The sequence below is a fragment of the Coregonus clupeaformis genome, chromosome 6 (assembly GCF_020615455.1).
Source record: "Coregonus clupeaformis isolate EN_2021a chromosome 6, ASM2061545v1, whole genome shotgun sequence".
NCBI lineage: Eukaryota > Metazoa > Chordata > Actinopteri > Salmoniformes > Salmonidae > Coregonus > Coregonus clupeaformis.
The window spans coordinates 43,264,455-43,291,364 of record NC_059197.1 but is presented as its reverse complement, the minus strand read 5'-3'; the positions used below and the strand labels follow the sequence as shown (position 1 = coordinate 43,291,364).

The following is a 26,910-nucleotide window of genomic DNA, read 5'->3' as shown; positions in this document are numbered from 1 at the left end:
CTTGTGAAGACTTACAGAAAACGTTTGACCTGTGTCATTGCCAACAAAGGGTATATAACAAAGTATTGAGAAACTTTTGTTATTGACCAAATATTTATTTTCCACCATAATTTGCAAATAAATTCATTAAAAATCCTACAATGTGATTTTCTGGATTCTTTTTTCTCATTTTGTCTGTCATAGTTGACGTGTACCTATGATGAAAATTACAGGCCTCTCTCATCTTTTTAAGTGGGAGAACTTGCACAATTGGTGGCTGACTAAATACTGTTTTCCCCCACTGTACATGGGTCTGGTGTGGAGCTAGAGCATGAGATGAGAAACTGAGAAAAAGCAGACAGACAATCCAGGCAGGCAGACAGACAGAGAGGGGGTTATATATAGACTAAATCATTAGTGGTGCAGTCAGAGTGAGAGGAGAGGCGAGCTGGGCCTTGCTACAGCCACTGCAGAGACAGACAGGGAATAGGCTGAGGAGCGAAATGGTCAACTGCATCGTCTGCAAACAGGCCCGTACCTCTGAGAGGTGTCAGAAACAATCCACACCAACATATGTTAAATGACAGCCACAAGGAGGGCATTAGCTTGAAATAATCAGACCTAAAATAGATGGCAATAAGCCTAATGCTATGCTGCTGGACGCTTGGATTTTGGGGAATGAGGGTGTGTCAAGAACTGTTTGCATACTCATAATGAGGAGCAATTGTGATGACTTTGCTAAAACATAGTTGAATTGTCCCCCTGCTTGCAAAGCAGATTATTATCTGTTGGCAGTAATGCAGGGAAATGTTCCCTTGGGATTTAGCTAGGCCCACATCTGCCGGTCAGTTATCAGCTGTCTTGCATCTGTAGCCTTGGTACCAAAGCTGGAAAAAACAGAGAGAAAAAATAAGAGCGGACTATTTGCATCGCATGCTTTCTCAGGCTTTTTATCGTGACTTATTGTAAGTTATTATGGTGAGCGCTAACCCATCAGTTTCACACAGAGTGCTTCACTCGTTAGGTTGGTCAGGCGGTAGAGGCATCAGGGGTGTGTGACTTGGAACGCTGCTGTAAAACGAGTGACTGGATTCACATCACGCTGAGGCCGTCGCTCTCCACCCTGCCGATCGCAAGAATGAGCTCCAATTATAAAGCCTTCATTCTGTTCAACGCAAAGTGACATCTCTGCATCTATCTCCCCACAGTGCTTCACAATGCTTCACCCACTGTTCTGGAATAAGCCATTGGACTGGCTAGAGCCCTCTCCAATCTGCAGACCTATGTAGGGAGCCTTGATGCACTCAGAATCACAATTGTCTCACTGACTGCCATATTAGAACCGACATGGTGTGTTCTATGCATGGACACCGGAAGTGCTTTTCAGTAGTGTTTATGTGACTGACTGATTCCTTTGTATGTTAAGATCTAAATCTGTAATCCTCTCCTCGTGAAATGAACAGCTGTGTGAGGTGAGATATTCTGGGTTAATATCAGCACTCTCAGAGGGTTCTATCCTCGCCAGCACTGCATGTCCTTATGGGCAGATTGATTAATCATGGCTAGTGAAGTGTCAGTGAGATGGACTGTGAGATGCGCACACATATTTATGTTATACACATACCCAGTCATGCACTCACACACACATGCACTCACACATCAGTTTTCACACACACACACACACACACACACACACACACACACACACACACACACACACACACACACACACACACACACACACACACACACACACACACACACACACACACACACACACACACAAACTACTGTGCAGTAATGACCCATGCTAAAAGGCTGTGAGACTGTAATGGAGGAGTCGGAGAGAAGAGTGGGTCTCGACTGGCTTAGGAGAGCCAGCCCACACCCAGAGGTGCTTCTAGAAGCTTGAGTTTAGGTATGGGTAGTCAGAAATCCATCTAGGCTTTTTAACCCAGCTTAATGCAGTCTCTATTTACTCAGGATTCTTATGCCTAAGTGGATACTTCATACTGTCTCACAGACACATGACAGTCGTGTTTACCCAACACTCTCCACACACGCTCCACATCCACGTACAGTAGCTGCCAGTGTTTCCTGTCTGATGTTTGTGTTGTTGTTCGTCTGATCAAAGTAACCCGCCGGCGTTGTTTTTCTGCTGGTTGACAGGGATGTTGAGCTGACGGTTACATCTGATGAGCGCATGATAAATCACTCACAGCTCCACCATGACCGTGTGCTCATATGGGTTAGGTGAACGGTCACAGATTCCTGTGTGTAACGTGTGCCAGAGTTGGGCCAGGTCTGTTCGAACATACAGAGCACGTGTACAGAGCACACACGACACAGACACAGGGCCAGCCTGGGTATTTCAGTTCAGGTGACACATTGAGATGTTTTCAACTCCATTAGCTCAGTACATGGAGAATCAAAAATTCAGGTAATGGTAGATCAGGGAAATGTGAGCTATCCTTTTTCACATGGCTATAATTATGAATTATGAATTATTATTAATAATACAATATGTAGTGTCTTCTCCCTTCCTCTCCAAATGTTGATGTATTTCTGTAAATGATGGCAATCCCCTTTAATGGCAACCTCTGCAACCACCTAGCCTCTTGTTAGATCATGAAACCAATGAGAGCATATGGGGTTTGAATGAAAAATGTGTTTTTGTTATGCAGACGCTAATGAGAGGTTGTCTAATTATGTTCATATTGCTGAGAGGGGGAGAGAGGAGAGCGGAAAGATAGAGGGACGGTGAGAGAGAGCAAGACAGAAGGAGAGGAAGACAGGAAGATATTTGTAGATAAATACTCTGATTAAATAAAAGCACAATTCCTTCCTGTCTAGTTTGAAAGCAGGTCAACAACGTAAATAACCCCAGAGTTAACCATCAGTCTCTGTTTGGTTTGTGCGTGAGTGAGTCTGTTATTTTCCACTGCCTTTGTTAGTAAGGACTCGACAGTGCATCACTGTATTATTATTCCTCTCTGAAAATGCAAATGAGGTCTGCGACTCTGGGCATATGTCCAACAACATGTGCAAAAGTTCTAAGCAGGAGTGTGAGGCGGTGAGTTGGGCTGATTTGGAGTCGCTGCAGAGTTTAACTCGGCTCTCCCTCTGAGAGGTCAGCCGTGAAGGAACAGTTTAGAGGGGGATAGATCTGTCACGTACTCTCAGATGAAACTTTTTTGTTGTTGCTGTAAATAGAATAGAATAAAGTTGAAAATATTATAATTAAGTCGAGCAGAGCATATATACGTTGATAGAATTAAACTGTATCGAATACCATCTGGTGTAGATTAGAATCAATTGGCTACTCCATTGTGGAATGTGTTTCATCATACCGCATAACTGATTTTGATTTCATTGTTGGTAGATTGTTCTACAGCCTACCCTATGATAGTGTATCACACAATTCTTTCTCAAAACATATCAAGCATTACACCTGCTCTTTCCATGACATAGACTGAAAGGGTGAATCCATGTGAAAGCTATGATCCCTTATTGATGTCACTTGTTAAATCCACTTCAATCAGTGTAGATGAAGGGGAGGAGACAGGTTAAATAAGGATTTTTAAGCTTTGAGACAATTAAGACATGGATTGTGTATGTGTGCCATTCAGATGGATAATAGGCAAGACTAAATATTTAAGTACCTTTGAACAGGGTATGGTAGTAGGTGCCAGGCGCACCGGTTTGTATCAAGAACTGCAACGCTGCTGAGTTTTTCACACTCAACAGTTTCCCGTGTGTATCAAGAATTGTCCACCACCCAAAGGACATCCAGCCAGCTTGACACAACTGTGGGAAGCATTGTAGTCAACATGGGCCAGCATCCCTGTGGAGCGCTTTTGACACCTTGTGGAGTCCATGCCCTGACGAATTGCAACTCAATATTGGGAAGGTGTTCTTAATGTTTTGTACACTCAGTGTATATAATGTTGTGTCTCTCTCTCTCTCTCTCTCTCTCTCTCTCTCTCTCCACCCACAGGTCATCCTCCACTAGGGACCCAGTTGTTTCCTTTAGTGCCCGGTGCCGACACCCAGATGCTGCTTGGGTAGTCACCCTTGCCCCCTGCTCACCGGCACCCTGACCACATGTGGCTGCCCATGTCTGCCCTTCTCTGCTAGGCCAACACAGCCCACACAGTCTTCATGAGGATCACTACCCTGCCAGACCACACCAGATAGAGGTATGTATATTAGTACAGTGTGCCTCAATACATCTCGTATTGAACAGCACTGCCAATCCTGGGATGATACAAAGTGTGCATAATGGACAGACTTTCCATTGAATATTGTAATGAGACAGCAGTGGCTTGATGGTGGACAGCTGTCTTTGTCTTTCAAATGCATCAAGAGGCATGAAGGGGGAACATTGACATATCCAAGACAAGAGACGGCTCCCTCACACTGCCAATCTGTTGACCATCTGGCCCATCAATAATGATGATTTTGATGAGTCCAAATCCAAACCCTACACCACCAGTTGGCTTTGTGGGATTTCATTTCCAAGAACTGAATTGATAGAATTTAAAGAAAGTCTTTCCCATTCCTATTCGTCTTAGCTGAGGTTTAAGGGCCTGTTTAACTTTTCACAACCGGTTGCCATGGCAGCACCTGCTACACCGCCCCTCTGGGAGAGCTGCCCTTAGTGTGTGGAGGTTTAAGGTCAAAGGTCAGTGTCACAGCCTCTATCAAATACAGGGACCTGCGGTAGCCTGTTCCCTGAGGCAGCTGCCCCTGTCTGGCCTGGGGTCAAAAGTCACCTGTACCCTAACACAAAGTGACAACCCTTTAACAGGGGGTAGAACCTAACGCAACACCATCACAACACCATACATAAGTAAAATCCGCTAGTCCATTAGCACAAACTACACTACTACTTGTCAAGTTGAAGATAATACTGTAGCTGTGCCTATGTGCACCCAGGGTTTTCTTGTGTGCCAGCCCATGCAGTCTTAATTCATTCAGGCACTTTCGATGTTGCTTTAAAAGCCAGAAACATTGATGCGCACCCTACATTTAGCGATGAATCAATCACTGAACTAGCTGTAAAAAAATACGAGAAATGGGGATAAGGCATGAAAATAAAACAGTTTGCAGTCTGAGTGAGTCATTTTGTAATATGCCTGGATAGGTCTAACAGTATTTCTCAGCTATTCTGAGACCTTGACATTTCTGTAAAAACAAGTAACGGACCCCAAAGTGCCCTTTTTCTATTTGCATGTTGTTACGGTTTTTAATTTAAGGAAAACACTGAGGTAGAAATGCCAACAGGTCATTTGGGGACAGGTGGTGGTGTTAAACGTGCATAAATTGAAATTTGTGCATCTTTGAGTTAATGGAGAAAAACAGAGAAGAATTCCCATGGAATTATTTGTACACTGGAGACATCTTGAACATTGATGTTGATATTGAGATTACGGAGGGGTGGTTGGTTGGGTGGCTGGGTGGGTTTTAGGATGGATGTATGTATGTATGTATGTATGTATGTATGTATGTATGTATGCATAGGTGGATTGGTGGAATGGTGGATTGGTTGATGGATAGTAGGTAGGGTGGGAAATGAAGAGTAGATCAGAGAGAGTAGGATAGCAGGATCCCATATGGAAAAGATATAGAACAATCTAACAAGATTCCTATATGTTCTACCTGGAACTTGTCAGTAATACATATGGCAGCAAATACATTTAGAATATTCATATAAGATTATTGTAATATCTGACTTATACGGGTGGTTAACATTTTGAAATAACATAAATGTTGCATGTACATTTATTATATAAAAAACATACATGAGATATTTACATTTACATCATTTAGCAGACGCTCTTATCCAGAGCGACTTACATGAGCAATTAGGGTTAAGTGCCTTGCTCAAGGGCACATCGGCATATTTTTCACCTAGTCGGCTCGGGGATTAGAACCAGCGACCTTTCGATTACTGGCACAACGCTCTTAACCACTAAGCTACCTGCCGCCCCTTTGAAGTCAGAAGTTTACATACACCTTAGCCAAATACATTTAAACTCAGTTTTTCACAATTCCTGACATTTAATCCTAGTAAAAAATACCTGTCTTAGGTCAGTTAGGATCACCACTTTATTTTAAGAATGTGAAATGTCAGAATAATAGTAGAGAGAATGATTTATTTAAGCTTTTATTTCTTTCATCACATTCCTAGTGGGACAGAAGTTTACATACACTCAATTAGTATTTGGTAGCATTGCCTTTAAATTGTTTAAATTGGGTCAAATGTTTTGGGTAGCCTTCCACAAGCTTCCCACAATAAGTTGGGTGAATTTTGGCCCATTCCTCCTGACAGAGCTGGTGTAACTGAGTCAGGTTTGTAGGCCTCCTTGCTCGCACACACTTTTTCAGTTCTGCCCACACATTTTCTACAGGATTGAGGTCAGGGCTTTGTGATGGCCAGTCCAATACCTTGACTTTGTTGTCCTTAAGCCATTTTGCCACAACTTTGGAAGTATGCTTGGGGTCTTTGTCCATTTGGAAGACCCATTTCGACCAAGCTTTAACTTCCTGACTGATGTCTTGAGATGTTGCTTCAATATATCCACATAATTTTCCTTCCTCATGATGCCATCTACTTTGTGAAGTGCCCCAGTCCCTCCTGCAGCAAAGCACCCCCACAGCATGATGCTGCCACCCCCGTGCTTCACGGTTGGGATGGTGTTCTTCGGCTTGCAAGCTTCCCCCTTTTTCCTCCAAACATAATGATGGTTATTATGGCCAAACAGTTCTATTTTTGTTTCATCAGACCAGAGGACATTTCTACAAAAAATACGATCTTTGTCCCCATGTGAAGTTGCAAACCATAGTCTGGCTTTTTTATGGCGGTTTTGGAGCAGTGGCGACTTCCTTGCTGAGCGGCCTTTCAGGTTATGTCGATATAAGACTCGTTTTACTGTGGATATAGATACTTTTGTACCTGTTTCCTCCAGCATCTTCATAAGGTCCTTTGCTGTTGTTCTGGGATTGATTTGCACTTTTCCCACCAAAGTACGTTCATCTCTAGGAGACAGAACGCGGCTCCTTCCTGAGCAGTATGACGGATGCGTGGTCCCATGGTGTTTATACTTGCGTACTATTGTTTGTACAGATGAACGTGATACCTTCAGGCATTTGGAAATTGCTCCCTAGGATGAATCAGACTTCTGGAGGTCTACAATTTTTTTTCTGGGGTTTTGGCTGATTTCTTTAGATTTTCCCATGATGTCAAGCAAAAAGGCGCTGAGTTTGAAGGTAGGCCTTGAAATACATCCACAGGTACACCTCCAAATGACTCAAATTATGTCAATTAGCCTATCAGAAGCTTCTAAAGCCATGACATCATTTTCTGGAATTTTCCAAGCTGTTTAAAGGCACAGTCAACTTAGTGTATGTAAACTTCTGACACACTGGAATTGTGATACAGTGATTTATAAGTGAAATAATCTGTCTGTAAACAATTGTTGAAAAAATGACTAGATGTCCTATCCGACTTGCCAAAACTATAGTGTGTTAACAAGAAATGTGTGGAGTGGTTGAAAATGAGTTTTAATGACTCCAACCTAAGTGTATGTAAACTTCCGACTTCAACTGTAAGCTAAGCATTCTAAGGTCTCACATACTGTACATGGGACAACTACCATCTATGGTAGTTCTAATACCTCAATGGGCCCCGTGTAGCTCAGTTGGTAGAGCATGGCGCTTGCAACGCCAGGGTTGTGGGTTCGATTCCCACGGGGGTCCAGTATGAAAAAAACAAAAAAACATGTATGCACTCAGTAACTGTAAATTGCTCTGGATAAGAGCGTCTGCTAAAATTACTAAAATATAAATGTAAAATACGAATTTCAAAGCACTTGCATACCACTGTCTGACATAATTGACCCTTATTGAAAAAGAAGCACAGGGGGTGGAGGACAGGAGGAGGAATTACTTTGGTAGCAGCAGTAAATCTATTAAGTGGAGCTCTTTCAACAGCCATTCTCACGATAGCAAATTGGTAGTAGTCAATGACAAATATCAACATAAGCAGGAATAGGCTTGGTTAAAACCCTGGATGGGAGACCAAAGTCATAGCTGTAGAAAAATCAACTGTCCAGTAGGAGGTGCTGCCCAACCTTAACCATGGAAAATCATACATGAAACTGTATATACAAATATTGTCATGTTTTTTTATATGTTGACTTTTTAAAAACTATGTGAAACCTATTAAGGAAATCATTTATTTTGTAGATGTTACATTCAACATACACTTTTCCTATAATATTTATAGATGACTCATATAATTAATATACAGTATTTTGTGTTAAATATGTCATACCATATCTTTGTTGGTATCTTTTCATTTATTCAATTGTGTATGTCATATAAGGCATATAAGTCAACACATACTGTATACCAATACACCACTGACATATAAGTCAACACATACTGTATACCAATACACCACTGACATATAAGTCAACACATACTGTATACCAATACACCACTGACATATAAGGCAACACACACTGTATACCAATACACCACTGACATATAAGGCAACACATGCAACATCTTACCAGATTCTTATTAGATTTCTGTACAAATAATCTTCTTCTGCCATATAAGATTCTTATTTGATTCTTATGATTATTTTCCATATGGGATCTTATGTTGGAGATTATGATGGATGGAAATGGGAGCTGAGGAAAAGGTGAAAGAGGATGAGAGATATGAAGGGATGTAGATGAGGGACATATATAGATGGGTTCAGTCGGGCAGTGGGAGGAGAGTCTGGGAGACAGGGATGAGTCTAGGCAGATATATCCAGGGAGGGAGTGTGTCTTCTCCCAGGGTAATTCACTGGGAGTTGCTGTGAAATGGAGCAAGTCTGCTGAAGCTGCCAGAGATTATTCAAACCATTTCCGGGGAGATGTGACAGAAGAGAGTGGCTCTGAAATCAGACTCAATCATACTGTACTGGGTCCCATCACAAATCGCAGAGTTCCTTTTCCCTTGGGCACCCTTGCAGTACAAGTATAATTAAATAAAACAGGCAAAAACCAAATAACATTTTCTACTGCAGGACGGGAGAATTCATACATCCTCTTTACATTTTGTAGGTTTATTAATACTAGGCAAGCAGCATAGATTCACATACGGTATGGCCATGGAATACTTGACATCAGCTAGTTTTGCATAGTGTCATGCTCGTTGAGAGACGGATTAGACCAAGGTGCAGCGTGGAATGCATACATGTTTATTAAAACAATAAACACTGACAAAACAACAAAAGGCAACGAAACGTGACGTCGGAAGGCTATACACAAACAAGCCAAACACACCGAAACACAAACAAGATCCCACAACCCAGGCAGGAAAACTGGCTGCCTAAGTATGATCCCCAATCAGAGACAATGAGCGACAGCTGCCTCTGATTGGGATCCACACCCGGCCAAACATAGAAATACAAACATAGAGTTTCACACCCTGACCAAACTACCTAGAGAATAACAGTCTCTCCAGGTCAGGGCGTGACAGTACTCCCCCCGCACCAATCTGACTCATTAGGGTAGGGTCCGGGTGGGCATTCCGCCTCGGAGGCGGATCCGGCTCCGGGCGTGACGACCTCTCCCTCTCTGCCTCCCCGTTGCGCCCCTGGTCTGGTCTGGACCTCGGCGCGATGCTTTCCCTCTCCTTCCTCCCACGATGCACCAAGCCCTGTCTGGACCCTGGTGTGGGAGACCCCGAACCTGGAGAGGGGCTGACAGCTGGGCCTGGATCGGCAATCCTCCCGCGATGCACCAAGCCCTGTCTGGACCCTGGTGTGGGAGGCCCCGACCCTGGAGAGGGGCTGACTTCTGGGTCTGGAGTGGAGCCGCTGACCGATGCTGAACTGGACCCCGGTGGAGCAGACTGCTCTGGCTCCGGAGTGGATCCACTGACCGGAGCTGGACTTGGCACCGGTGGAGCGGACTGCTCTGGCTCCGGAGTGGAGCCGCTGACCGGAGCTGGACTTGGCACCGGTGGAGCGGACTGCTCTGGATCCGGAGTGGAGCCGCTGACCGGAGCTGAACTGGACCCCGGTGGAGCGGACTACCCTGACTCCGGAGTAGAACTGCTGACCGGAGCTGGACTAGGCACCGGTGGAGCGGACTGCTCTGGCTCCGGAGTGGAGCTGCTGACCGGAGCTGGACTTGGCACCGGTGGAGCGGACTGCTCTGGATCCGGAGTGGAGCAGCTGACCGGTGCTGGACCAGGCACCAGTGGAATGGGCACGGGCCATGCCGGACTGGGAACAAGCACCACTGGCTTGGTACGAGGAGCAGGCACGGGCCGGGCCGGACTGGGAACACGCACCACTGGTCTGGTGCGAGGTGCAGGAATGGGCCGAGCCGGACTGGTATCACGCACCACTGGTCTGGTGCAAGGAGAAGGAACGGGCTGGGCCGGACTGGAGACACGCAAAACACAGGTCTGGTGCGAGGAGCAGGCACGGGCCGTACCGGACTGGGAACACGTACCACTGGCTTGGTGCGGGGAGCAGGTACGGGGTGTAGCGGGCTGGCGACACGCACCACTGGTTTGGTGTGAGGAGCAGGGACGGGCCGTGCCGGACTGGGGACACGCACCACTGGCTTGGTGCGAGGAGCAGGCACGGATCTTACCGGACTGGGAGCACGCACCACTGGCTTGGGGCGAGAAGCAGGCACGAGGCGTACCGGACTGGGAACCGGTACTGTAGGTCTACGACTGTACCAGTCCTTTACTCTCCGCATCCAATCCTCCTCCCGTGAGGACTCCTCCGGGAGCCCCCACGAGTTAGGGAACAGAAACTCATAGTCGTCGTCATCCTCCGACTCCTCAGTATAAAACTGTTCCCATTCCTGTTCCCATGGTCGTAGGGACTCAAACTGGAAACCCACCGGGTACAGTGGTCGGGCTATTCTCTCTCGATCCCCGACCACCCCTTTAGCCACCCAACATTTTTTATTGGGGCTGCCTCTCGGGCTTCCTCCTCGGCCGGCGTCATCGGTGTCGCTGTTGATCCTCTCTTACCCGGGCTTCCTCTGTCTGTTCCCAAGGGCGGCGATCCATCCCAGCCTGGATCTCCTCCCATGTCCAAGATCCCTTACCATCCAGGATCTCCTCCCATGTCCAGGATGTCTGCTCCTGGCCACGCTGCTTGGTCCTCGTTTGGTGGGATCTTCTGTCACGCTTGTTGAGAGACGGATTAGACCAAGGCGCAGCATGGAATGCATACATGTTTATTAAAACAATAAACATTGACAAAACAACAAAAGGCAACGAAACGTGACGTCGTAAGGCTATACACAAACAAGCCAAACACACCGAAACACAAACAAGATCCCACAACCCAGGCAGGAAAACTGGCTGCCTAAGTATGATCCCCAATCAGAGACAACAAGCGACAGCTGCCTCTGATTGGGACCACACCCGGCCAAACATAGAAATACAAACATATAGTTTCACACCCTGACCAAACTACCTAGAGAATAACAGTCTCTCCAGGTCAGGGCGTGACACATAGGAAAGGTTGATGAAGCACACTCAAGTGGATTTTATAATGCTCTGAGGCTGAAGGTCTGGATATTGTTCACATGATTGAGGAATAAGAAGTAAGCAAACTGACATAAATGCCTACTTTTAACTACGTTGTATGCCAGCATCACATGAACTACCATATACCTCAATGGTTTAGTGCATGGTTCTGGCAACAGCACGGTTGTGTGTTTGATTCCCACATGGGCCACATACTGTTTATTGCATATGTCTTACTGTTGACAGCTTTGGGTAAAAGTGTCTGTTAAATGACCATATTTTTTGGATAGCATAGCGTCATAGGCTATACACCATAGGACATATACCACCATATTCACTGTAATTTTTTAAAACTTTCATCCTCCCTTTATGGAAGCTATAGTATTTAATCTGAGAGAACCATACAGTAATGCAGTGCTGTGACAGTCAGATAAAGACTTCACAGATGTGTGTCTTTAAAGGAACTGTGAGATTTGAGGAAAGATCTGACAGTTCAAATCCAATGAATATGTCTCACTACCTTTCATCCAAAGTAATAGCAGCAGTAGTGTAAAAGATGAAACAGCACACTGATTTATATATAAACCTATTCAGCAGTCTGAAAAGTATGCCAGTTATGCAAAAATCGGTCTGATTGTGATATGCAAATATAACCATATCTGATTCAATGTAAAACAAAAACAATATTATATATACTTCACATTCTACAATTCCACTATTTTCCTCTAATTTGTCAGCTATGTATGATGCTGATGCTGGCACATTGAGACGGAGGTGAACACTGCAACGTAAGATGCCAAAAGGGGGTAAAGGAACTGAATGTTCAAATGAAATAAAGAGCATGATAGTCCCACATCCTACAGTATGAGCAGCATACATCTTTAAACAGTTTGTCTTATCTCTTCAAATAGACGAGCCCTAGAGGGACAGCTGCATGCAGTGATCATGAATGGAGCTCAGTTAGCACTGCTGACTACCAAGTAGGGCCCCTACCTAGCCTATTCCAGCTGAAAGGGTCTTTCAAGGGGAACCCGGCTTGCCAGTGTCACCACGTCAAGTCCCAGCCAACAGAGTATATTCTTGGCGCTTTGATTTCACATTATTTTAAGGCTTGCCATGACTCTACAGGAAATGTGCACACCCACAAATTATTATCAGTTTTGTTAGGTTACTGTTGTAGTATGCGTTGCGGTTGTAATATGCTGCAGAGGTATTGTGGGAGAATCATTCAATTGCAGTGCTATGTTTTAGCGGCAGTAGCCCTATTACATGCACTGAATTCCCTGTGCGGCTTAGACCTTGGTGGCTTGTCACGGCCAATGTGGGGATATGTGGTGAGGGTGAGGTATAATGCTTGATTTTAGGGTTTCACTGCAAAATATTTTATCTCTAAGGGTCCAGTCAAAGCTGGTTTTTTGAAGGCTTACTGGGTTTATGGTACAGTAGGTATATTATACCCTGAGGATGTTTGCCTTGCAATAATCACATAATGTTGTACTGTAACTTAACCACTGGAACACGCTGAATATGGCTCCAAAATACCCTCTAGGAAAGTCTTCACAGTATCTAGCATCAAACAACACCCAGTTACTGTAATGTGCAGTGGGTGCGTTATTCATTTTATTTGACAAGCACAGATGGTGAGAAACTTTTTGCCTTGTTTTCCCATTAATACTGCATAGTTGATGTCACACAGCAGAGTTAATGATTAAAGGGATACTTCGGGATTTTAGCAATGAGGCCCTTTTTCTACTTCTCCAGAGTCAGATGAACTTGTGGATACCATTTTGATGTATCTGTATCCAGTATGAAGGGTATCAAGTATGAACGAAGTTAGAGGTAGTTTTGTGATCTAACGCTAACTAGTGTTAGCGCAATTACTGGAAGTCTATGGGTTTCTACTAGCATACTGTAAATGTACTATATAGAATACATTGGTATGTTGCCCCTCAGTGTTTATGTGTCTCTTGATATAAATCAGTAGCTGTGGCAGTGTGTAAAATTATTGATTCTCTGCGGTCTCACTCCTTCTGAGCACCACCGCAGTCCATCTCAATCCTCGCAGACCCAAACACAAACAACACAAGTCTACAAATATACAATTTACGGGTTTTTGAAACCCAATCTCCTTCTCCTAGACCCCTAGTCTGCCTGTTCATCTGTGGTTGCTATGAGACTAACACCTCGGAGCACACTCTGAGGGTCACCCTGACCAATAACAGAGATGCATGGCTCAGCGTCTTGCTGAAGCACTTTGTTTTCTCTCTTTCCTGTCCATCCCTTCATCTGAGGAGGAGAGTGGTGGTGGTGTGTAATGGGATGTGGGAGATAGGCCTTTGGTCCGTGGCCTAATGGATAAGCTCCAGACCAGAGCCGCATTCTGAACAAACACACAAACCAGAATCGTCTATTTATCCCGAAACTATTTATAGAACTCTTCTGTTTGAATATCAGCATCATACCATCAAGTAGGAAAAAAACACTACTGTGATATTTGTAACTCATTACTTACCACAGAAAACAATAACTGTCACACCCTGGCTATGGGACTCTAGTTGTTGAGCCAGGGTGTGTTTGTTCTATGTGGTGTGTTTCTATGTTGGGGGTTCTAGTTCGTCTATTTCTATGTTTTGCCTGAGTGACTCCCAATCAGAGGCAACGAGTGTCAGCTGTTGGCTGGTTGTCTCTGATTGGGAGCCATATTTAAACTGTCTGTTTTCCCTTTGTGTTTGTGGGTTTTTGTTCCGTGTCGGTATTTGTTACCGTTGGACGTTACGAGTCGTTTATTGTTTGTTCGTGCTTTATTAAATAAAGTCTAAACATGTTCGTTCAACACGCTGCGCATTGGTCTACTTCTCTCCCTGACGATCGTGACAGAAGAAACCACCAAGATGTGACCAAGCAGCGTGTCCAGGAGCCATCGCCAGGGAGATCTCTAACAGATCTCCTTCGCCTCCTCGACTGGGTCAAGCCGGATGAGGAGGAGAGGGACTTGACATTGTGGCAGAAGGGTGAACGGCTGGCGAGGGACATGGAGGCCTTGGCCACGGGTAGGAGTGAAGCACATACATTTTTTAGGGGGGGGCTAACACCGTGGACGACGGGGCAGCAGGAGGCCGCCAGGTTACGGGAGTCACTGGTCACCAGGGGGAAGGAGGATGTAGAGGCACGGCGAGAGGTACTGGCGTGTGTTGCCAGTCCGGTCCGGCCTGTTCCTGATCCCCACGTAGGGCCAGTGGTGTGTGTTCCCAGTACGGTCCGGCCTGTTCCTGCCACTCGCACCAAGTCAGTGGTGCGCGTCGTCAGCCCGGTCCGGCCCATTCCTGCTCCCCGCACCAAGTCAGTGGTGCGCGTCGTCAGCCCGGTCCGGCCCATTCCTGCTCCCCGCACCAAGTCAGTGGGGCGTTTCGTCAGCCCGGTTTGGCCCGCTCCTGCTCCCCGCACCAAGTCAGTGGTGCGCGTCGTCAGCCCGGTCCGGCCCATTCCTGCTCCCCGCACCAAGTCAGTGGTGCGCGTCGTCAGCCCGGTCCGGCCCATTCCTGCTCCCCGCACCAAGTCAGTGGGGCGTTTCGTCAGCCCGGTTTGGCCCGCTCCTGCTCCCCGCACCAAGTCCGTGGTGCGCGTCGTCAGCCCGGTCCGGCCCATTCCTGCTCCCCGCACCAAGTCAGTGGTGCGCGTCGTCAGCCCGGTCCGGCACATTCCTGCTCCCCGCACCAAGTCAGTGGGGCGTTTCGTCAGCCCGGTTTTGCCCGCTCCTGCTCCCCGCACCAAGTCAGGGGTGCGCTTCGTCAGCCCGGCTCGGGCCGTTCCTGCTCCCCGCACCAAGTCGGTGGGGCGTTTCGTCAGCCCGGTTTGGCCCGCTCCTGCTCCCCGCACCAAGTCAGGGGTGCGTTTCGTCAGCCCGGCTCGGGCCGTCCCTGCTCCCCACACCAAGCCAGTGGTGTGCGTCGTCAGTCCGGCACAGCCCGTGCCTGTTCCACTGGTGCCTGGTTCGGCACGGGTCAGTTGCTTCACGCCGGAGCTAGAGCAATCCGCTTCACCAGTGTGCAGTCCAGCTCCGGTCAGCAGGGCCAGACCGGACCAGGGGTACTTTGGGGGGTTAGAGAGCGAGTGGGGATCATGCCCGGAGCCGGATCCGCCGCCTAGGCGGAGTGCCCACCCGGTCCCTCCCCTGTTGTGTTTAGTTGGCGCGGTCGGAGTCCGCGCCTTTAGGGGGGGGTACTGTCACGCCCTGGCTCGGGGGACTCTCGTATGTTGAGCCAGGGTGTTAGTTTCTATGTTTTGTGTTGTAGGTTGTGGGTCTAGTTTTGTTTTTCTATGTTGGCCAGGGTGGCTCCCAATCAGAGACGGCTGTAGCTCGTTGTCTCTGATTGGGAGTCATACTTAGGTAGCCGTTAGGCATTCATTATTTGTGGTTTCTTGTTCCGTGTTGTTCCGTGTTGTAACCAGGGACGTCACGTTTTCGTTTTGTTGTTTTTGTTCGTGTGTTCATTCATTTAATAAAATGTTCGCATTCAACGCTGCGCCTTGGTCCTCCTTGGACGATCGTGACAATAACATGAGCGCACATCTGTCAAAACATGTCAGCCAGACACACAGGATGTGGTGCCACATTGCTATGATAAACAAACATTTCATGAGACATGATTGATATCACGCACCGACACAATTGTCGTAGCAATGAAGTTATTGCTCTAAAGATGGATGGCAAGCTGAGACAACAAACATCTGCATGTGCTAGATCTTCTGAGTCAGTTTATATGGTAGGCCCTTCTGACAAGGAGAAAGAATCTCCCTTATATATTCCCGTAGTCGTCCTCTATGTATGGTCATTGGTGTACTACTGACGTCACGTTCTACCAGGCTCTTTTCATCTTGCCTCATGTTTCACTGTATACTGTAGAAACTTGGTAATTTATATGATTAAAAATGAATGACGCTCATGTTTTAATTAGTATTTGCACACGCCTGTAGCCTGTCTTGTACTAGCAAGACCAGAATACATTAGTGCTCCTGTACAACTCTTCAGCATTAAAGTGAAAACATACTGACAGTAAGCAGAAGCACGATCCCCTGAATAACAAAGGGACAAGCGATCCCATGTTCTGATTTATCTCAGAGTGGAGGAAATGGCAGCCATCAAGTGTCATCCTGACTGTCTTTACTCCATGAGTAGTGAACCGCCCTGGCTGTCTTTACTACATGAGTAGTGAACCGCCCTGGCTGTCTTTACTCCATGACTAGTGAACCGCCCTGGCTGTGTTTACTCCACGAGTAGTGAACCGCCCTGGCTGTCTTTACTCCATGAGTAGTGAACCGCCCTGGCTGTCTTTACTCCATGAGTAGTGAACCGCCCTGGCTGTCTTTACTCCATGAGTAGTGAACCGCCCTGCTGTCTTTACTCCATGAGTAGTGAACCACCCTAGCTGTCTTTACTCCATGAGTAGTGAACTGCCCTGGCTGTCTTTACTCCATGAGTAGTGAACCGCCCTGGCTGTCTTTACTCCATGAGTAGTGAACCGCCCTGGCTGTCTTTACTCCATGAGTAGTGAACCGCCCTGGCTGTCTATACTCCATTTCTCTTCTCCCTCAGCCCAATCCTAAGAGGGCGGGGCAGCAGTTCTCATCAACTGGGCCCTCCCTGGGCCCCTTGGGGACTGCAGGCCGTTCCACTCCACAGCCGACATCCTAATCCATCTCCATTGTGGGGAGGCACAGGGGTCAGAGAATTCTGTCAGAGTAGAGCAGAGTGGAGGCTCATCCCGTAAATAAGCTCTGGGGTGTCGGACTGTCTCCAGTCTCCACACCAAGATTCCCCTGAGAGCTGACGATTAGCTGCTTGGCATTTTAAGCCCTGTACCTTGGAGAGTTCTGCCCACATAATGATATTTCCTGCTACGGCTGAAGGGGCTGTGGCTTCAGTACATATGATATGAGAGGAGCTGGAAATCAGGCCCTCATTCTTAGAGCAGATTGTTTACCTTTAAATGATGGCAGATGGTGTCGTCTTACAACAAGTTAACCTGAGTGAGATTGGGAGAGTGTGAGAGAGAGAAACAGAGAGAGAGAGAGAGAGAGAGAGAGAGAGAGAGAGAGAGAGAGAGAGAGAGAGAGAGAAGAGGGAGAGAGAGAGAGAGAGAGAGAGAGAGAGAGAGAGAGAGAGAGAGAGAGAGAGAGAGAGAGAGAGAGAGAGAGAGAGAGAGAGAGAGAGAGAGAGAGAGAGAGAGAGAGAGAGAGAGAGATATGATCAACAGAGGGAAATTTAACAGCAGCCATGTTGTTCTACCGTTGACCTGCATCACCTCTTATCAAGCTGAAAGACGCCTGACCACCATTAATAAAAAAATGGAGCAACTCATCTGTATTTTTATTGTTAGTCTTTATCTTTTATCTACTGTATTTCTTTGTTCCTTCCCAGCAAAATCGCATTTTACAGTTGCTAATATCTGTTGACATGTCATTAAAAGGACTGTAGTTTTGACACTGCTCACTAATTGCTACAGAATAAGCACTTGACCGAAGCTAAGTTGTCTTTTGTGTTGTCTGGCAGTACAGTTAATTCCTTTTTAATTATGAAGATCCAGGAGGTAAGCGTTTTTCAGAGCATCCATCATCCTGCCCTATTTCATCCACTTATGCTGTGTAGGCTATTACGGTATGTACGGTATGGTAGCTTAAATGTCTCACACGGTGATTTGACCTTGAGGATAACTGCACCAGTGTCTACTGCACCTTTATTCACAAGATCAAATGCGTCCTGCAAAATGTAATGTATGTTTTTTTTTAAAGCACCATGTTCAGACTTTCAGGAGTTCCAACGTGGCTTCCAAGGCTTTACTTTCATTTGGTATTCATCATAGCATTAGCCCCATAATCCAAGGTACAGCTGTGAAATGGGTTGGTGAAATGAGATGCATATGGGCAGCTGCTCTGTTTCTGTTGATGCTGCATGGCTGATGGCCACTTTGTCGTACGAGAGAAGCTATACAAAAAAGTCACACATCTCCATTCCAATTCTATTCCCTGGTTTTATTAAATTCACAGAGAGGAACAAAAGGCCTATTTAATGGCCTATGACAAATCCCATGCATGTCCTGGTGCATTAAGTTGTAAAACTGTAACCGCAGAAATGCTGTCATAAATACAGATAGAGCGTGTGTGTTTAGAGTACTTCATCATGAACAAGGAATTACCACGATAAATACATTAAAGTGCTGTTTCATGGATATGCATCATACGACGAGAGAGAGAGAGAAAGAGAGAGAGAGATGATCAACAGAGAGAAATTTAACAGCAGCCATGTTGTTCTACCGTTGACCTGCATCACCTCTTATCAAGCTGAAAGCGGCCTGACCACCATTAATTAAAAAATGGAGCAACTCATCTGTATTTTTATTGTTAGTCTTTATCTTTTATCTACTGTATTTCTTTGTTCCTTCCCAGCAAAATCGCATTTTACAGTTGCTAATAGCTGTTGACATGTCATTAAAAGGACTGTATTTTTGACACTGCTCACTAATTGCTACAGAATAAGCACTTGACCGAAGCTAAGTTGTGTTGTCTGGCAGTACAGTTAATTCCTTTTTAATTATGAAGATCCAGGAGGTAAGCTGTTTTCAGAGCATCCATCATGCTGCCCTATTTCATCCACTTATGCTATGTAGGCTATTACGGTATGTACGGTATGGTAGCTTAAATGTCTCACACGGTGATTTGACCTTGAGGATAACTGCACCAGTGTCTACTGCACCTTTATTCACAAGATCAAATGCGTCCTGCAAAATGTAATGTATGTTTTTAAAAAAAGCACCATGTTCAGACTTTCAGGAGTTCCAACGTGGCTTCCAAGGCTTTACTTTCATTTGGTATTCATCATAGCATTAGCCCCATAATCCAAGGTACAGCTGTGAAATGGGTTGGTGAAATGAGATGCATATGGGCAGCTGCTCTGTTTCTGTTGATGCTGCATGGCTGATGGCCACTTTGTCGCACGAGAGAAGCTATACAAAAACGTCACACATCTCCATTCCAATTCTATTCCCTGGTTTTATTAAATTCACAGAGAGGAACAAAAGGCCTATTTACAGTTTTTCTCGATTGCTAAGACACATTTCTTGAAAGCTGATCTCCTTTTCTCTTAACTGTGAACACAAAACCCAATTTTCAAGCTAAATTCACAAAACCTCAGACTCCTCTTGCAAAACCAAACTTTCACCTCAAAACAGTTCAATCAGTGCTCAAAACTGAACTATGTTGTCAAATCGTGCCCAGAGTCAATCAAAATAAAAAACACTACTGAACAGTCACTAAACACTACGTAGAAAAATAGAAAACACAATGCGCAGGACATGAAGCTGGAGAAATACATGTTTATTGTTCACTGTAGGCTAAATGCATGTTGCAAAACAAAAAAAAACTGTGCATTTAGCACTTGTACAAAAAGACAAAACAAAAATCTTGTGCATTTACATGTAGCACTTGTAAAAACAAACAGAAATATTATGCGTTTGCCACTTGTGTACAGTAAGCCCATGTAAAAATAAAGTACAAAAATATACAAATAAGTGCATTACTCAGCCACAGCATCATGTCTCCGTACTGGGTCAGGCCACAGGACTTCATCCACATCACAGGCCACATTTTGTCTGGCCAGGCAACGGGGAAAAAACCCCTGGCATGCCGTATCCAGGCTTGGCATGCCTCCACACCTATGTCACCACAGGCAAGTCCCATGGCTTGCAGGAGATTTACCCTGGTGTAAGGTTGGCGTTCATATACCTTCCACCGCCATGAGGAGAAGAATTCCTCAATGGGGTTTAGGAAAGGGGAGTACGGTGGAAGGCAAAGATTGATAAAACCTTGGTTCATATTGTACCACTCTCTAACCTGGAGGGCTCTGTGAAAACTCACATTGTCCCAAACAACAACATAGATGGGATGCTCATCCTGCTGCCCTAACAAAGCATCTCGCATGTGATTGAGGAAAATGAGGAGCGGGTGAGTGTTGTAGGGCCCCAGGTTGGCATGATGGTGGACAACCCCATGATTGCTGATGGCAGCACATAATGTGACATTGCCACCACGCTGCCCAGGAACACCAACAATGGCCCGATGGCCAATCACATTACGGCCTCTCCTTCTCCTTTTGGTGAGATTAAACCCAGCTTCATCCATGTAGATGTATTGATGGGGTCTTTCCATTGCATCCAGTTGAAAAACCCTCTGTAGAAATAGATATAGTTTTGTAAGTGATACGGAAAAAGTGATTTAGGCCACTACAGTAAATCACTACTTAGAGTAATCAACATTGAATGTGTCTGGATATATGCCAACCTGTACATACTGGAATCTTTGCTCTTTGACTCTGTCTGAGTTGCGATCAAAGGGCACTCTGTATAGCTGTTTCATGCGCAGTCTGTTGCGCTTGAGGACACGATCAACAGTAGAGAGGCTGACACTGTTGATACCCTCAAAATGTAAATGGTCCTCAATGATCTTCTGCTGAATTTCGCTCAGTTTACAGTTTTTTTTGATTGCTTAAGCACGATTTTCAAAACAGGGCCCGTGTTTTCAAAACACTACACACAATTAGCACAACCACACACCCAATTAGCAAAACACTACAGATCCTTTGCAAAATTAAACACTCTTGTAAAAACTATACACTTCTTTTTAAAAACCACACTTTGTTACCATATGAAACACACACGTTTCACATTACTATACTCTGTTTGCACGAGTTACACTCTGCTGTGATAAACCTAAAACACTTTTAGCACTTCTACTTCCCTATGATTAGAGTAGGCTACTCTCAACAAAGTACAAATATAATGTAAATTCACCAAACACTACACAAGACCAATGTTGCAGACTGAAGAAACTCATTTATTTCTCAACACGCCCAAAATGTTGACATGGAGATTCATAATACTGTAACCAAACGTCACTTTACGTATTGTAAGTTCAAAAAAATGTAAAAAAAATAACTAGACATTGTCTCTTCGCCTAGCTGGATCTGGCCAGAGAATTTCATCAACATCGCAGGCAATGTTGTCATTAGCAAGACACCTTGGAAAGAAACGTCTTGAATGACGAATCCATCCTTGCATTGCTGCTACCTCCATCTGGTCACAGGCCTCCTCCATGGCTTGGATGAGGGGTACCTCAGCCTGGAGACGGAGATCATATACCTTCCACCGCCATGCCGAGAAAAACTATTCTATAGGGTTGAGGAATGGAGAGTATGGTGGAAGATATAGGACGGTGAAATGTGGATGTTGCTGAAACCAGTTCTGAACCAGAGCAGAGCGGTGGAAAGACACATTGTCCCAGACAACAATGTATTGCATATGATCGATTTGATTTGCTGCTGTTATGTTGTGCAATTGGTCCAAGAATGTAAGTATGAGTGCTGTGTTGTAAGGGCCCATATGGGCATGGCGGTGGAGGACCCCATTCTGTGTAATGGCTGCACAGAGTGTTATATTACCCCCACGTTGCCCTGGGACATTGACTATAGCCCTGTGGCCAATGATGTTTCTTCCCCTCCTTCGTGTTCTCGTCAGGTTGAACCCAGCCTATCTATGTAAATGAACTCATGCTGGATCTCCTCTCCATTCATTCGTAAAACTCTCTGAAAAACAGTGTCAGGCAAAATTGTGTAGTTCAGTGTAGATCTAGTATACATATTACAGTACAGTAAAAGATTATGAGACAGTATGCAATATCACACTGCTAAAGTGAATACATACCTCTGCATAATCATGCCGCAGTCGTTTCACCCTTTCGGAATTGCGCTCGAAAGGCACTCGATAAATTTGCTTCATTTGAATCTGTTTTTTTTTAGGATGCGTGCCAGTGTTGATGTTGAGACCTGATGGATATCGTTGAAAATGGCGTGGTTATTGACAATGTTAGCTTGGAGCTGCTTGAGTGTTATAGCATTGTTGGCCAAAACCATGTTTACTATCTCCCTCTCTTGCTGTTCTGTGAACATAGGAGGCCTTCCCCCTTGTCGTCCCTGACCCTCAATCCTATGTAGAAAAAAAAACAGTATACAATAGTACAGTAATTTCACAGGAAAAGGTAACAGAAGTGCTGATAGTGCATAGAATATAGTACTGTAAGCAGTTACTGAAACCGTGCAGATGTTTTTGATATGATTATATTTTTACAATACCTATTTTCCAGTCGAAATGTTCTCATCACACTTGCCACTGTATATCGGCTTAGATTTGGCTGTACTCGCAGTCCAGCCTCCCTCAGCGTCAGGCCGTGGTTGACAATGTGGTCAACCAGTGTTGCGCGGATCTCATTTGTCAGATTCGGTCCTCTTTGAGCACCTTCTTGTCTTCCTCTTCCTCTTCCTCTTCCTCCCCTTCCTCCTCCTCCTCCTCCTCGTTCTCCTCCTCGTCCTCCTCCTCGTCCTCCTCGTCCTCCTCGTCCTCCTTGTTCTCCTCCTCGTCCTCCTCGTTCTCCTCGTCCTCCTCGTTCTCCTCGTTCTCCTCGTCCTCCTCCTCGTTCTCCTCGTCGTCCTCCTCCTCCTCCTCCTCCTCGTCTTACTCTTTCTCTGACTCTTTCCATTGTGCTTGAAGACCGATGAACTCACCTGCTGCTTTTTTATAGTGCTTATACACCTGATTGGTGTGTCTACAATTAAGCAAACGAGTGTTTGCACACCTGATGACTGTGTTGAACCAATTGGTTGGACGGTGTGGTAATTTGACAGTCAGTGCTTTGGTATTGCAAGGACGTGACTTCATGATAGATTTTTGTGTGTAATGTATGTTAAGTGTGTTTAGTTTTTGCAAATCACTGTGTGTAGAGTTTTGCAACAAGTGTAAGGTTGACAATGTGCTTATAGTTGTGCAAATATGGGCTGATGTTTTGCTTCTTGAGTGTAAGGTTTTGCTAATAGTGTACTACTTTTAATTTTAGTGTGTAAGCAATCCAAAAAAACTGTAATGGCATTGTTCTCACGGACCATATCAACAATTAGGGTCTCTTGGTGTGGGGAGAACATACCTGTCCTCCCACCCCCATGTGGCAGTCTTTCAATTCTACAAAAAGAGTACATGGAGTTACAAAAAATATACATGGAATACTAGGCCTACAAACAGATAGACCAACCCTCCATTACAATACTACAGTACATTGGTACAGTGATGTACTGAAACATATATTTACTTACAGTATACTGTGGTACAGTATATAGTATGTCATACAGTAATTGCTGTTAACATTTACATACTGTACTATAATGTCAAAAAAAGGTAATTACCTGTTCTCTTCTCTAAATCTTCGGATTATGGTGGACACAGTGAATCTACTGATGTTTGGTTGTACCCTTTGTCCAGCCTCCCTCATGCTCATACTATGGACAAGAACATGGTCAATCACAGTAGCTCTGATTTCATCAGATATTACTGTTCTTTGTCTTCGCTGACCACCTCGACCACCTCAAACTCCTCTCACACTGTTTGTGTATTTGCGTTTGTGTGTTTTTAGAGAGGACATAAAGAAAATGTGTTCGTAAGTGTGTGGGTGGATGACTGTGTGCTTTTGCTACAATTGCATATGCATTGCCAGTTGGCGTCTTCTATACAGATACATTTGTGTTTTCACTCATGTTAGAGATGTAGGGAGCTATGTAAAAGACTGGCTTTTAGAGAATCCACAGAAGGTAGACCTGCTGTGATAAACCCTTAAACTGTGATATGGTGGCCAACTAACTTTGTCCAGAGATTGCATGTTGAGATAAATGATTTGCTAAGCTATATTTACACACACCTATTCGTTGTCCTTATCTCTTCGTTGGGCGTATTAGCACGCCATGTGTCTGATTCCGTAACATGATTCCGTAACATCAAATAAGTATCTGTGAGGAGGAAAATAAGATACAAGCCGTTAAGAAAATTGGCTCGCTTAAAACATCACCTCTGCCTTATGCCTCAGTGTGTGCTAAGCATTTAATTCAGGGTATTGTCCATTCATTGATATGTATTCATATACATTTACTGGCTTTAATCATCTGTATGCACTTCGAACACTGCTGTTTTGCATTCTGATCATGGCTGATAGAGAGATTTAATCTCAGTTTGACCACTGTGATAGCTAAACACATAGATGTAAATCTTGATTAACCTAGTGAATTCCCCACTTGGAGTCCCATGTCCTGACATGTCCTGACCAGTGCCTCTCTCCTTTGCCTTGCAGTTTCCCAGAACGCCAGAGGGAGGATGGACCGGCTGATCTTCTCCCTGTTGGTGCTGGCCATCTCCACTAGGGGGCAGCTGTGCCCCAAGCGCTGCATGTGCCAGAACTTGTCCCCCTCGCTGGCCATCCTCTGTGCCAAAACGGGCCTACTCTTCGTGCCCACCGTCATTGACCGGCGCACCGTGGAGCTACGGCTCACTGAAAATTTTATCACAGCCATAAGGAGGCGGGACTTTGCCAACATGACTAGTTTGATCCATCTGACGTTGTCCCGCAACACCATAAGCCAGATCATGCCTTATACCTTCGAGGACCTCAAGCGGCTGCGAGCGCTGCACCTGGACAGCAACCGGCTGAGTGTGATCAGGGATGACCACTTTCGGGGGCTCACCAACCTTAGGCACCTGATCTTGGCCAACAACCAGCTGCACGATATCTCTCCCCATGCCTTTGATGACTTCACAGGAACCCTGGAAGACCTGGACCTGTCCTACAACAACCTGGTTGACATCCCATGGGAGACGATAGGTCGTCTAACCAACGTCAACACCCTTAACATGGACCATAACCTTATAGAGCATGTGCCCCAAGGGATCTTCACCAACCTGCACAAGCTGGCGCGTCTAGACATGACGTCCAATAAGCTGAAGAAGATCCCACCAGATCCACTTTTTCTGCGCATCCCTGTCTACGCTAAAGCCAAAGGATCTCCTCAGTCTTCATTGGTGATGAGTTTTGGCGGAAACCCGCTACACTGTAACTGTGAGCTGCTGTGGCTAAGGAGGCTGACCAGAGAAGACGATCTAGAGACCTGCGCCTCTCCTCCAGACCTCACAGCCAAGTACTTCTGGACTATCCCAGAGGAGGAGTTCATCTGTGACCCTCCAGTCATGACTAGGAAGTCTGCCAAGACCTTCACCATGGAGGGCCAGCCAACCAGTCTGAAGTGCAAGGCCAATGGAGACCCAGACCCAGAGATTCACTGGATTTCCCCTGAGGGCCGTCTGATCTCCAACACATCAAGGACTGTCACCTTCAGCAATGGCAGCCTGGACATCAACATCACCTCCTTGAAGGACGCTGGAACCTTCACCTGCATTGCCTCCAATGCGGCAGGAGAGTCCACGGGTCAGGTGGAGCTGGTGGTCAACCTCCTCCCCCACCTGGCCAACAGCACCAACCGGCTACGGGAGCCTGACCCTGGCCCTTCAGACATCCTCACCTCGGCCAAGTCCACCACAGCCACGGGCAACGACACACGGAGGAACCAGGAGGGAAGGGTGCTGATGGCGGAGCTGACAGCTAGCTCAGTGCTGATCAAATGGCCATATCAGAACCACATCCCTGGGATCAGGATGTACCAGGTCCAGTACAACAGTTCCCTGGACGATACGCTCATCTACAGGTGAAGGGGGATAGGGATCTAAACAGGGGTGATGGAGAAATGAATAGGGAAAATAGCTTCAGTCTCTTGGTTAGATTGAGTTAATAACTTTCAAATGTGTTTTTGCATTAATGAGTTACTCAAGGTTGTATGATTAAATTACATTTTGACTCACAAACATACAATTACAAGATATCTATCAGCTAAACAGTAGTAATCATAAGAACACCAGAAACATTTCATCTTGTACAAATGTATGTAATTATAATGAGTTAATAATTAGGTGGCAATTACTAATCGTTATTTGCAAGAGATAAAAAGGTACCATTTTTAGTTTTTTTGAGAAAACACGTTTTAGGCATTTCTCTCCTTTGTTCTTGTTTCAAGGTTTGTTTTGATTAATTTTTTGTTTTTATGCTTCCGTCATTGCATATGCCAGGTCCAGCATCAATTTATATCAATTTGTAGAGTGTATATCACTCTGATAGATGCTGATGGACCGTTCTGTAACTCATGAATTATTTTGGTTATCAAAAAGTTTGGGTTTACATTAAAATCTCCTCACATCGTCTTACAGAGCCTGGCCCAGGGCTCCTCACGTCATCTTACAGGTCCTGGCCTAGGGCTCCTCACGTTGTCTTACAGGTCCTGGCCCAGGGCTCCTCATGTCGTCTTACAGGTCCTGGCCCAGGGCTCCTCACGTCGTCTTACAGGGCCTGGCCCAGGGCTGTATGCAGGCAGCTTGGTTAGTTTTTCTGCTCTGATCAATG

General features: G+C 45.4%; 1 protein-coding gene across 2 annotated transcripts in view; it reads left to right on the top strand.

The window, feature by feature from the left end:
* Positions 1–26,910, top strand: part of LOC121567401 (leucine-rich repeat and fibronectin type III domain-containing protein 1-like protein) — a 128,633-nt gene that overhangs the window by 55,405 nt on the left and 46,318 nt on the right. For both annotated transcript variants that reach the window (XM_041877425.2, XM_041877424.2), the window contains exons 2-3: positions 3,977–4,178; positions 24,757–26,161. In XM_041877425.2, coding sequence (XP_041733359.2) covers positions 24,780–26,161 — 1,382 coding nt within the window. In that variant the 5' untranslated portion in view covers positions 3,977–4,178; positions 24,757–24,779. The remainder of the gene's footprint in view (positions 1–3,976; positions 4,179–24,756; positions 26,162–26,910) is intronic.